General features: G+C 45.7%; 1 protein-coding gene across 3 annotated transcripts in view; it reads right to left on the bottom strand.

Moving 5' to 3' along the window:
* Positions 1–12,892, bottom strand: part of ADCY1 (adenylate cyclase 1) — a 165,566-nt gene that overhangs the window by 102,261 nt on the left and 50,413 nt on the right. For all 3 annotated transcript variants that reach the window (XM_037493224.2, XM_054695670.1, XM_054695677.1), the window contains exon 5: positions 5,014–5,141. In XM_037493224.2, the coding sequence (XP_037349121.1) occupies positions 5,014–5,141 (128 nt within the window). The remainder of the gene's footprint in view (positions 1–5,013; positions 5,142–12,892) is intronic.

Here is a 12,892-nt window from a genome sequence, read left to right as displayed (position 1 = left end):
CCAGACACTCTTCCGTCTTATTCTGGCCCCCTTTCTGCTGCTCATTCGTGCCCTGAAATCCTGGACAAAATGCGAATCTCCAGACTGGATTTGGCTGACTCTCCTTTGTCAGATGCCTACTGGACTCTGTTTGTAGATGGCAGCTCTTGCATAAATGCGCAGGGTCAGTGCAGGGCTGCCTATGCCATTGTTACTGTCGATCAGGTAGTCAAGGCAGGAAAGCTGCCAGGAGGAACCACCCCCCAAGAAGGCAGAACTTATAGCTCTTACCAGGGCCCTTACCCTTAGCAAACACAAGAGGGCTAACATCTATACTGATTCCAAATATGCCTTCCTCATCGCTCACAGTCATGCTGCAATCTGTCAGGAAAGGGCATTTCTTTCCACCAAGGGGTCATCCATCATTAACACTAAATTTATTCTTAACCTCTGAGCAGCAACCTCAGCAGCAACTTCTGACTGCATTTGCCATTATCCACTGTAAAGGACATCAGACTGACAATTCTTATGTTACCACAGGTAATAACAAAGCTGATACAGCAGCAAGGGCTCTCACAACTGACTCTGCTGCCCTATTCTCTTTCAATCGGTCCCCTTCATCACTCTGACTTATGAGACTAACGAATGTCAATTCCTCGCGTCAAAAGGAGGAACTGAGATAGCTCATGGCTGGATTATGGTAAATAACAAACTGGCCCTACCTGCCAAACAGGCAGACTTCCACCCCTCCTTGAGTGCAAAAGTCTGGCAGATATATGTTCCCATTGTTAAACTTGTGCTCGCATGTCACCTCAGGGTGGAGTCCACCCACCTTCTTTTGCAGCTCACTAACTGCATGGACACTTACCCAGCCAGGATTGGCAAGTTGATTTTACTCACCTCCCTACTCACAAAAAGAATAAATATCTGCTAACAATGGTTGATACAATGACAGGTTGGGTCAAGGCCTACCCTGCAGCTAGGGAAACGGCTCAGTGGTAACTGAGGCCCTTCTTTGGCCTCCCCACCTCTCTCTAATCTGACAGTGGTCCAGCCTTTATCTCAAAGATGACTCCGCAGCTCTGGTTATCACCTGGAAGATACACATTCCCTACCACCTACAATCCTCAGGAAAAGTGGAGTGCACCAATGGGCTAATCAAGGATCACCTGACTAAACTCTCGTTACAGCTCCATAAGTCTTGGCTCCAGCTTCTCCCCTTGGCCCTCACTAGGATATGGGCCACTCCAAGAGGACCCCTTTTCATTAGCCCCTTCGAACTTATGTACAGTCGCAACTTTCTCCTTAACCCTGACCTACCCATCCAACCCTCTGCACTCGCTGGTTATCTCCCGTACCTCTCCCTACTCAGGCAATTGCTCTGGGAACACGCAGACTGGTACTTACCCAGCCCTGCCTCGGCTACCTGATCGACAGTAAGAATGGACTCTTGGGTGGAACAGAGACAGAAGACCCCATGAGCCTTTCTTAAGTATAATACTCGGTTATTCAGAAATAGAGAAAGAGATTACAGAGTCACACACACAGAAACAGATGCCCAAGTCTCAATTGTACACCTTGTATTTTCCCTGTCTATTCAGTACTGAAACAGATTGGCCCAAAAGAGTCACAGATTGTTACCAAAGCAACCCAGATTGGCCCAAAAGAGCCACAGATTGTTGCCAAAGTAACCAAATGACAGGCAACAAGGAATCTAGAGTGTGCTTCCCATGAGACTTACCTAGGAGTTGGAATCTGCCAATTCCCTGCCAGAAACCATTTTTTTCCATCAACAGAGCATTTGTAGGCAGTTGGTGCAATGAACAGGAGAAAGGGGAATCTCCAAGATAATGACTTGTTGGCAACTGCACAGAAGCCCTGATACTCCCAGTCAAGGGGTCAGCTTGCTATAAGGAGATGACTCACACAAGCAACTGTTACTCCTCCCAACAGTGTTAATAGGTCAGTCCTGGCAGGCTGCTGCGGCCAACTGCTCTGTCCATTGGAAATCAAGAGGGCTCATTTGCAAGCCAGAAAGAAAAAGAAAAATACCGGATGGTCTCATTCATAGCAGGAATCTAGAAAACTTAAATAAGGGACCAGGAAAAAGAATAACTATAAGAAAGAAAATATCAAAATCAACAAATAACTATGAACCAGAGACACTCTATGGGGGGTGGGGGCGAGGGAAGGAGGGCTTGGGGTAAAAATAAGGGGGTTGTAATTGTATGGGGAATATAAAAATAAAATTTAAATTTAAAAACAAAGAGGGCTCATTTGCTTGGAGTGCACAGGCCTTTAAGTCCCTTCATGGTCACCAACTGTTGACTACAGTTTGGATCTGGTTACTCACTGCTCGTAAGTCAAAACTCAAGAGACAAGAGTTGGTGGAAGGAAATCAGGTTTAAATAGGAGCTGGCAAACCTGAGGACATGCAGATTACAGTCTCTAAAGTCATCTCCTCAGATTTGCCAGTTCCTGATTAAACCTGATTTTCTTTCTACCAACTCTCGTCTCTCAAGTTTTGACCAGGTGAGCTCCAGGGTCCCCCAGGAAGACCCCAGTAAGCATCATCCACCTTAAAGAGAGAAGGCCACTTGGTTCAGCTCCATGAATCACCTGCTTCAGGCCAGTCAGCCCCACACTAGGGACTCAGTTCCTCTCCTCACTGATTAAGTCAACTTTATCCCTGTCCACACAAAATACTAAGAATGAGCTGACATTTTTCTCTTTATAGCTTCCACCTATAGAACTTCGATCTACCTCAAAGAGATCACAGAAAGCAAGGTATAAGGATACATATGACATATACTATACTGTAATGATGTGATACATGAAATGATATAATGATTTTTTTTATTTCACTTCTTTATTTTATATATATTTTACATCATTCTTCCTTTTTATACAATGTATGCTTTCTCCTCTCAGGGGTAGTCCCCATAAAATTCCCACCACCAATTCACCATGAACCATCATCATAATTCCTTGTGCTCTTCCCTCCCCTGGTTTGATCCCTTTCCTTCCCCTCCCCTGCAGAGTGTCTCTGAGTTATAGTTGCCTGTTAATTTTGGTTTTCAATTTATTAGAATTACTTTTTTTCCTGATCCCTTATTTGGTTTCCCTACATTCCTCCTATAAATGAAACCATCTGATATTTTTCCTTTTCTTTTTCTGGCTTATTTCACTGAGTATGATCCCATCCAGCTCCATCCATGTTGCTGCGAATGTCATGAGTTTATCTAATTTGATTGCTGAGTAATATTTCATTGTGCATATATGCCACATCTTCTTGATCCAGTCATCTATTTTTGGGCATTTGGGCTGTTTCCAGGTTTTACCTATTATAACTAGTGCTGCAATAAACATATGGGTGCAGGTATCCTTTTGAATTAATGTTTTTGTGTCCTTTGGGTAGATTTCTGGGAGTGGAATTGCTGGGTCATATGTAAGCTCCATTTTTAGTAGTATGAGGAACCTCCAGACAGCTTTCCATAGTGGTTGGACCAGTTTGCACTTCCACCAGCAGTGCAGGAGAGTTCCTTTTCCTCCACATCCTCACCAGCATTTAGTTTCCTGTTTTTTTTAATATGAGCCATTCTCACTGGTGTAAGGTGGTATCTCATTGTGGTATTGATTTGCATTTCCCTGATTATAAGTGATGTTGAACATTTTTTCATATACCTGTTGTCCATTTGCATAAAATGATATAAGCTGTGATGTGATACACAACATGATATGGGATATGATATAAAGTGAGATATCTATGCCATGACATTATATATGTGTTGTGTTATATGATATGAAATGATGTGACTTGATATTACAGATGATTTATATGACTTATGATATTGCGTGACATAAATGTGATGTAATCTGTGATATGCCATATATGATAAGGTGTGAAATGACAGAGTATATGATGATGTGATATGAAGTGATATAATATATATATGAGGTGCTATATGACTATGATGTGACATGACATGATTTCCTTTCTGGGAACAGAAGACATCATCCTGTCTCTAAGCCTTACCAGGCCAGGCATCTTCCCCTCCTCCCCTGGGTCTAATCAGCCTTCCCTACAGTTTGGTTTCTCTTTTCTAGAGCAGAGGGGGTACAGTGAAATCCCATGGGCTGCTTTTCCAGTCTTGAGAGGAATAGGCATTGGGATTTGATTTTCGGGGGGTACCAGACTTAGCTCGATGGTGAGGTGCTGCTCCCTTCCCCAAAGGCCCTGCTGCTACAGAGTCTGCAGGTGCGTGGCTCATTGCAATCGACCTCTCTAGGACCACCAGTGAGCCCACTGAGCCTCTCATCTCTAAAGATGAGAGGATATTTCCTAAGATATTTGCTAAGTTATTTTGCCTCTTCCTCATACAATTCTTCTCTGCTCCTGAGTATGAAATGATGCAAGTCCTGTTAACCCATTTCACTGGACCATGTCTGCTTCTCCACACCACTGACATGCTGAATGTGCTCTATCCATCAGCCTAGCAGCTCAACTTCCTCCTCCGTGCACTTTCTCTGGCCAGACAGAGGCCTCTCATATCTCCATCCAAATCACCAACAAAGACCGTGACAAACATGGGCAGATCAGTGTTCCAGAAATCCTTACCTGTTCATTCCAATTCTCTCTCCACAGAGAGCACCTGAGACCTAGTCACCTCCCCACATGAATAATGAATGCACACTGCTCTTTTTCAAGTGGAACTCATCTGGATTTAAGCCAACCCCACTCCTCAGGTGACTCCCCTAAACCCCAACTAAGCCCTAAAAGTACTTTGTTTTTGTATAACTAATGTATACCTCAATTCCTGGTATTACTGTGGACAAAAATAATGGCAAGAAGGGCATCACAGAAGCACAGGCCTACAGCTCAGGTGGGACTTGTCCCCCTAACATGACTCTGATGCACAGATGACCCACCTGTGACAGACTGACCAGGGCAATACAGGCTTGTGAAAGGTCCACCTGGGGCAGGGGAGATCATGTCCATGATTTGATCAAGATCATATCCCCATGGTCACTCACGTGATGGTGTCGATCATGTCCAGGCCCATCTCCACACAGCAGTGGGCATGGTCGGTCTTGGGCTGGGTGAGGCCAGACACGCAGTAATAGCAGTCCCCCAGGATCTTGATGCGACGGCAGTGGTTCTCCTTTGGGGAGTGAGGGCAAACTGCACATTAGTGACAAACACACCTGGGCCATGAGATGGTAGGCACCTAGAGCCCCCTCATTATTTTCACCAAGGCCCCATGCTCCAAACCAGGTGACTCCCCCAAGGTGAGGTAAGCCTTGGGAAAGTGGTCAGTGGTCCCCATAGTTGTGATTAGAGTGGCCCTGGGGCACCCCATGCTTTCCCCACACCTGCATTCAGACCTCTTTCCACTAGAGGTCTACCCCTTCAGCCCTTTGTCAATGCCACAGACCCTTCAAGGTCAGGCAGTTGCCCAATCCCAGGCATGACAGTTCCTCGCCCCAAGGAGGAGCTCTCTGTCCCAAGAAGGCTAGCAGAGTGTCCCTCTACACCACCACCAAGATCTCTGCTTGATCACCCTTCTGAAATGTGCTTAACTCCAGTACTCTTAGGAAGGGCAGGACAGAAGCATCTGCGTCTCCCTGTGGCTTTTCGCTTAGAGTCCAGATCCACTGAACCTGTGAGCAGCTCTCCCCAAAAGAAAAACCTGACTTCAGGAGGGCACCCCATACTGCAGAAGGCCCACCTTTGTATTTATGCAACTGTAAGAGTGTCCTCAACCTCCTCCTGTCATGTAGAGACACACCAAGCACTGCCACCACCTGTGTGTGCTAATCCACATGGCAGCTGTGATTACGGGGAGCGCCACATGTATTTCAAGGAAAGCATTGAAGCAGCAGTTTTGGAACGTGTCAGTTTCAGCATCCCGTTACACTTTTAAAATAATTGAAGACATCACAGAAAAACTTGTGTAAGTGGTAAAAGCTGTGGGTATCTACCACATGAGCTATACACAACTGAGAAATGTTTTTCTAATGTATTTGTATTTTAAGTAACAAGCAAATTCATTATGTATTAGCATAAGTAACATTTTATGATCATTATGCAGACAACTACCAGCATGGCACCACTGCCTACTTCTTCAAGTCTCCTAAATGTGTCTTCACAGAAGACAGCTGGATTTTTGAGCTACATTCAGTCCACAGCCCTGGGCAGGGCTTGAGGCTGGTGTGAAGATACACCTCACAATGCAGGTGCTGGGTGAGAAGGACCTCACAGTTTCCAAAGAGGGGCTCACAAAGCTCAGAGCTCCTTGAATCCTACTCTGAGAACATCTGATAGCTAAATTTAGTTCTCTTGTTCATTTTTTAAACAATGAGCTGACTCCTGCAGGTTTCCTCAGATGCTACGAATTAATTATGAGTTCTTGGAGCAAGACTCACCCTCACTAGCTACACACACATGCAGGCCCCACACTTCTACCCAACATTCTCTCTAGAGATGGAGGTCAAGGGAGGAGCCAAGACCAGTGACACTGCTATCCTGCCTCAGTGGGGGAGACATTCCTCTATACATAGAAGTAAATGCTCAGCCTCTCCAAGATCCAGGCCTCCCTCAGCACCCATATGCCAGAACATACGGACCAAAGGGAGAGGTAGACAGATGCTTCCAACTGTCCTCACTGGAGGGGACTCTGAAGGTCCAGTGACTAGGTCTGTTCCTCTAGGTTCCCCCCATGGACAGGGAGTTGGCCACAGGGAAGACTAGCCTTCAGTCCCTGTGTGACCTTGGGCAGCCACTGTATCCTTCAAACACAGGCCTCCTGGCACAGATGGGGGTTATCCCAGTATCCCTTGGGCAGGCTGTGTGGAGCTTCTCTGGCCTGGGATAGTATCTGGGAGTCCAAGCTGGATGGCCTGGTGCAGATGATCACCATGCAGTTCATGTTGGGCCCACTGGAGGCAGCTGATCAGCCTTCTCCAGGCCACACCCATGCACACCTCCAGGCCAGCAGGCACAACACTGGGCTCTCTTCTTGTGCCTCTAGAATGTTGCTTCATACTTTTCCCCACTGTCACTCTCTGGTGGGAGAGGCATCTGAAGTCCCCAACATTCTGAAGTCAGTTACTACACAGTACACTCGGCCCAGGGATGAGATAAAGGACAGCTTCTGGGTATCACCCCTTCCTGTCCACACCTCCCTAGCAGAGGCCCTCTGTGGAGAGCTCAATCTACACCTGCAGCACCTCAACAGGCTCTTCTCTCAGTGGTCTATCTGGGGTTCTAGATCCCCACCTCCGAGGATCCATGAAAGCAACAGTGCCTTCTGGAACCCTGTACTATTCCTACATATGATTTCCAAGGGTCACCAAATCCCCGCCCAGGGTACCTCAAGGGTGATATATGTGACCCTGGCCCTCGGCATCTCTATAGGGTTTGGACTTGGACAATGGCCCATTCCACTTGGTACTGGAAGTCTCTCCCACTCAGGCCTGAGGGAAGTCAGCAGGCTCCATTAAGGAGCATGCTCCAGAAATACACAGTCAAATAGCTATCTGCTCTTGGTATCCAACAGGCATGATGGAGGGCACCCCCAAAGTGCGTGCAGATGCCTAACCACACAAGTGGAGAGGGTAGGAACAAGGAGCTTTCTCCAGGTAGGTCTTTTCCCAGGGTGGAGCAGTCATGCAAATACCTTAGATACCTAAAAATAAAAATTCTATTTAGAACGGTGATGCCTAAAAATAAAAACCAAATATAAAATAAGCTTGTTACCACTTGGGTGGCATGACCATACAGAGGAGAATTACTCAAGTGGCCTGAGAGCACATATTTTGACTGTCTATCTAGTGGGATATAATCCAAGAGAAAAATAACCAAAGAAAACTTAAATTTTATTCAGTATTCTTGTTATATGTAATGCTGGCAATTTTACTTTGAATCTATACAGGTGGAAGGATGAAACAAATAAATGATGTTATCACCATTAGGATTTCTAGTACCAAGAGAAAGAAACACAAATCTAAAAAAAAAACCCACAGGAGTGAAATTAAGTAAATTAAAAAACATCTATATGAACTCAGAATTTTCCTTTTTATAAAAAATATTTCCCATCTCTGTCTCCTGTTAAGTCCCAACAACATGGTAGATTTGGGGATGGGAAACCATTTCCCATTGAAAAGACTAGGACTCTGGAAGATGGCAAGTCTGTGAGGAGGGAGTAACACCCCACTGTTCTGGAAGCCATGCCCAGAAGTGACAGTCATATTCATGGGAAATGGTAAATGGTGCCACCTGGATGGGGTGCCACTCATAGGAAACTGTGCTTCAGTGCAAGAAAAGATAGGGACAGAGGATAACATTTCAAAAAAAAAAAAAAAGGACAATCAGGTAGGAAGACTCATGGAACTTCATTTTGAACAGTTCTAGGACCACAGATTCTTTGCTCTAAAACTTGGTAACTCAATAGAATAAAGTAGCTATTTTTGAAGATAGCTAAATTTTCTTGCTTAAATAAATTTTCTAATAAATAAATTTTCTTGTTGTTTAAAACACTGAAACAGAAGCCCCGCAGCTGCTGCTACTGTGGGGCATGACCAGATATGATGGCTGGTCCTGGCAGGAACCACAGACAGAGACCACAACGTGTGCAGCCCACAGGCCAGCTCTGGGCTCAACCCCCAGGCCAGCTTGGAAGGTTCTGACAGCTGAAGGCCCCCAGCCCCCCAGCTCCTGGTTCAGTTTCGCTTGGATGAGTGTCTGGTCCCACCAACGCTGTCCCAGGCCCTGGTTACCCCGAACCCACTGCAAATGAGACTGCCTAACATCATAGTAGGTTGGGTCTGGACACACTGGCAGGGGTTGACTTTTGAATAGAGCATTGGGTCTGTAAACAAACCAATCAGTTTTGAGCTGACCAGTGCCATTCAAGGGTTTTGCTACCACTCAGGATTGTAAATAGACAGATCAGATTTAAGCTTGACAAGCACCAACCAAACTGGAGTTACACATGGACCAAACAGGCAGATAGCCTGAAGGGGACATAAGCCAAGATTCAAGAGTGCTTGAGATTCAAACTCATAGGGACATTCCCCTGGAAACCTCCACAGAGAGATTCACTGGAGTAAGAATTTTACAGGCATACATCAGGAAGATTTATCAGGACACAAACCTCCGCAGACCTCTGCATCTGATCTCTGCTTCAAGGTACAGCCTGAATGCTGCTCCTGCCTCCAGCCCTGACTCTTGACATCACCTTTAGAATGGCACCCTCAGCCTATGCCTGGTGTCTCTAAAAGGGTTGTTCACTATTGGCTTATGCCAACAGCTCTCAAAGGGCTAAAACTCTGATGCCTATTCTCTGGCACCACAGCCCGCTGACCAGCACTGTTGACCTGTGTGCAGCTACCTCTGAGAGCTGACCACCACTTCTGATCCTCCAGCACAGCCCCCTGGTGCTGTTGCCTCTGGCAGTGTTCAGTCCAGCATCTGGCACTAGCCAGCCCAGCCTTCTGATAGGTCTTGCTGGCTGCACTGGTGTCATATAGTGGTTCTATCTGTGATCACCTCCAGCTGCCATTGTGAGTTATGTCCTGGGCCACACTTATCAGTGTGCCACCAGCTCCAGGTTCTCATAGAAAGGACCATGCCATCTAGTAGAGCAGCTTTTGGTTTGGACCACTGGTCATTACGGAGAACACTACCTGGGGTAGGCCATTTGTAGCCTCAGTAACTCTCCTTTTTCCCAATTACCCCTATATTAATAAACCCCATTGTTTGTGCCCTGAGCCTTAGATTGTAAGCACATGAGTGAGCAATTGTGAGCACATGAGTGAGCACATGAGTGAGGCTTTGCCATGTTTTAGAAACACAGGCTAACAAATACAGAAGAAATGACGGATTAGAAAGCAGCATTTTGTAAACCCTAGTGAAATACTGATCATTCAGGTTTTGGAGGTAACTTCTGCGAAAACCCTTGTGTCACCTGAAAGGGCACGGGGTAACTGGTAGGTCCTGCTGTCCCACTGGAATCACTATCCATTCAAGAAGAAGCCAGAATGGACAGGCAGACAACTGGAGAAAAGCCAAGGAGATGCCAGTGCTCCTGAGAAAGGTCCTAAATACAAATAAATCAACTGGGGCCCAGAGTCAGGAAGGTCTCAGGTTCAGGCACAGTGATGGGGATGGGGTGAACAGTACAAAAGCAGGGATGCTGAGAAAGACTCAAAAGGAAAACCAAAACCAAGAAAGACTTAACATAGTCAGAGAGGGACATGTGTTTTTATGTTCTGTATTCCATGAAGATTTGGAGGCCTCACTGGCAGGAGAAACAGATCTTCCCATGGCTGGCCAAAACTGGAGACAGTAAACAACACTCTCCATACTCCCACCCTGCCTAGAACATGTCCCCCAGGGAGGAGCGAGGTCCCTCCCCATGTCACCGACTCTGGACACACTCCCCACAGACAGGCCATGCCACAACTCTGAGCTGCACAGCTGCTGGATAAATGTTTTCTACAGGCAGGGGGAATTTCTGCAGGTGGCCTTCATACAAATGGCAGGCACACTGAATTCCAAACATCTACTGGTTTTTCAGGAAACAATATTTATTTCCTGCTAATCAAGGGATAATTAAAGAAGCCCATTCATTATTAGAATAAAGTTCAGGAAATTAAATTATTATAACTCAATCAAAATATAACTCAGCAATAACTTGCGCTAATGAGACAATTTCACCCAGCCTTATTCTATATGCACATAAGCATTCTCAAAGTTGGGGCTCCACCCTGTATGCTATTTACATGTTACATGATGTCTGATTTACACCCTGACCACACTCCATCAAACATCTTGTTCAGCAAAGTCCTGGTTTCAGAGAATTCTCTGCTCACACTCTCCCCTCCTGGTCTGAGTCCAAGACTGAGTCCTTAACTCCATCACTCTACCCCAAGCACTCAGCACCAGACAGAACACACACATGTGAGTTTGCTGAAAGAACAGCACTCAGAGCTAAGTCTCAACAATTAGCCAACAAGCATCCTCAGATCTGCAATGTTCTGCGGGTTCACAAAACTCAGGTGTCACAGCAGGAATAGCTGGGGGGCCCTCCTCACAAGTTACAGGCCAGGAAACTGGAGGGACAAGTGTGGGATCCTGACAAATACTTGCAACTTCAAAGTGACTGCTGCCTCCTGAACAAGACCAGGACAGCAGCCATGAGGAGGAGAAAACATAGGAGGTTATGGGAGGATGAACATAAGCACACATGAGATTGGGAAGCTCTGGCCCTGGAATGACTTCTACTCATCCCTGTGGAAACATCCAAAGCAAACACAAGTAACTGAAAAAGAATGCCCTCACTAACAGGTCATAATAAAGTCATCATTCAGCAATTAAACACTGAACAAAATATCCACAATGCACCACAAAGCCTATGTGTTATTGTAGCCTGAGGCCCAGCCATGCAAACCACAAGTGGTTTCCTCCACAGGTCCTGCTTGCCCTTGACATTCTAACTGATCACTCATTGCATCTCATGCAAGTGTTCTCTGTATGGAGTCCCACTAGTTCAGAAAGACTCTGCTCTGTGAGACAGCCCATATCAGTTAAACTCACAGGTAGATGCCCTGATGAGAGCCCATCAGCAGACTCAGTGCACCCATGGGAGCACTTGGACCTGGAGAGGAAGTGCTTCCCATGCGTTTCTACACTGCTATGTGCCCAGGGACTCAGTCACTTTAGAGCACCCCCTGCAGTGTCCTGAGTCTGAATGTACTCCCTGTGCTATGCCAAGCAATGGCCATGCTGGAGCTAAGAACTTACTGGGGTTGAGAACTTAGAGCAGTGGGACAAACACTCACTGGAAAACTGTCCCCAGAAGGATTACTCAGGCCCTGACATGAATGAAGGGCTGTGCTCTCATCCACCTCTAACATCTAAGGAGTGTGCTCAGGACTAGTCCAGCAGCCCAGCTGCTAAGCGGCAAAGCTGGAACTCAGGCTCATCCCCAAAGGTGGTCTAAAATTCTCTGTCATGCCACAGTCTCCTGGGTCTGGCAAAGGGATGTCTGCCTAGTCCAACCAGTACACTCTCCTACTGAGAAAACTGACATCCAGAAAAGGGCCATGTCCCTCCAGCTGGCAATGGAGCAAAATGGAGCACCAGGCAGGTGTTTCTCCATCAATTCAAAGCATTCAGCTTCCCAAAAACATAAGAACATCAGAGCAAACACAAATCTAAAAGGGATCCAATAAATGGAGAAAGGTCAACAATATTGTTCACAACTGTGGCCATCAGGCATGGATAAGGGAGCAAATGGACCATCAGCTACTATAGAGACTAAGGCAAACATGCTCTGTGTTTGTCTAACTACCTTCATGGACCTTGGTAAAGAAACTGTGTTTGGATTGCAGCTGTGTGTAATTTTCTAAGCCTGCACTTATAGGGTCATAGAGTCCTCCACACCAGGCACCCTGACACAAAACAAGCAGAGACAAGGAAAACAGGACCCTCGTGCTCCTTGAAACAAGATTCCAAGCAGATTAGAGAAAAAGTACATTTAAAAAATACATAACACCATCGATGCACAAAGGGACAAAGGAAAAAGCAGTGAATAGAAGGGAATGAGGCCATTTTAATTTTGGGCTTCTTAGCATTACCTCAACAGAGAGGGAAAAAAATCCAAATCAGACTTGTAGAAATGAAACTACAACATGAAATGGAAGCTGTACTGAATGGAAAAATAGCAGATTCAACATCACAAAAGATTAATGAACTGAAGGCACAATTTAGTAACAAAAACTACTGAAAATGAAATAGGAAGAATAAGAACAAAATTTTATCAAAAAAAAAAAAAAAAAGAAAGAAAAGATGGTCAATAAGATGTGGAACAGCTTCAAGATCCTGATGGTCCTAGAACTGGTGTTTCTG

This window comes from Talpa occidentalis, unplaced genomic scaffold, assembly GCF_014898055.3.
Source record: "Talpa occidentalis isolate TD23 unplaced genomic scaffold, MPIMG_talOcc4v2.1 talOcc4.10, whole genome shotgun sequence".
Classification (NCBI taxonomy): Eukaryota; Metazoa; Chordata; class Mammalia; order Eulipotyphla; family Talpidae; genus Talpa; species Talpa occidentalis.
Note: the sequence above shows the minus strand (reverse complement) of the source record. Positions and strands in the feature narration are given on the sequence as shown.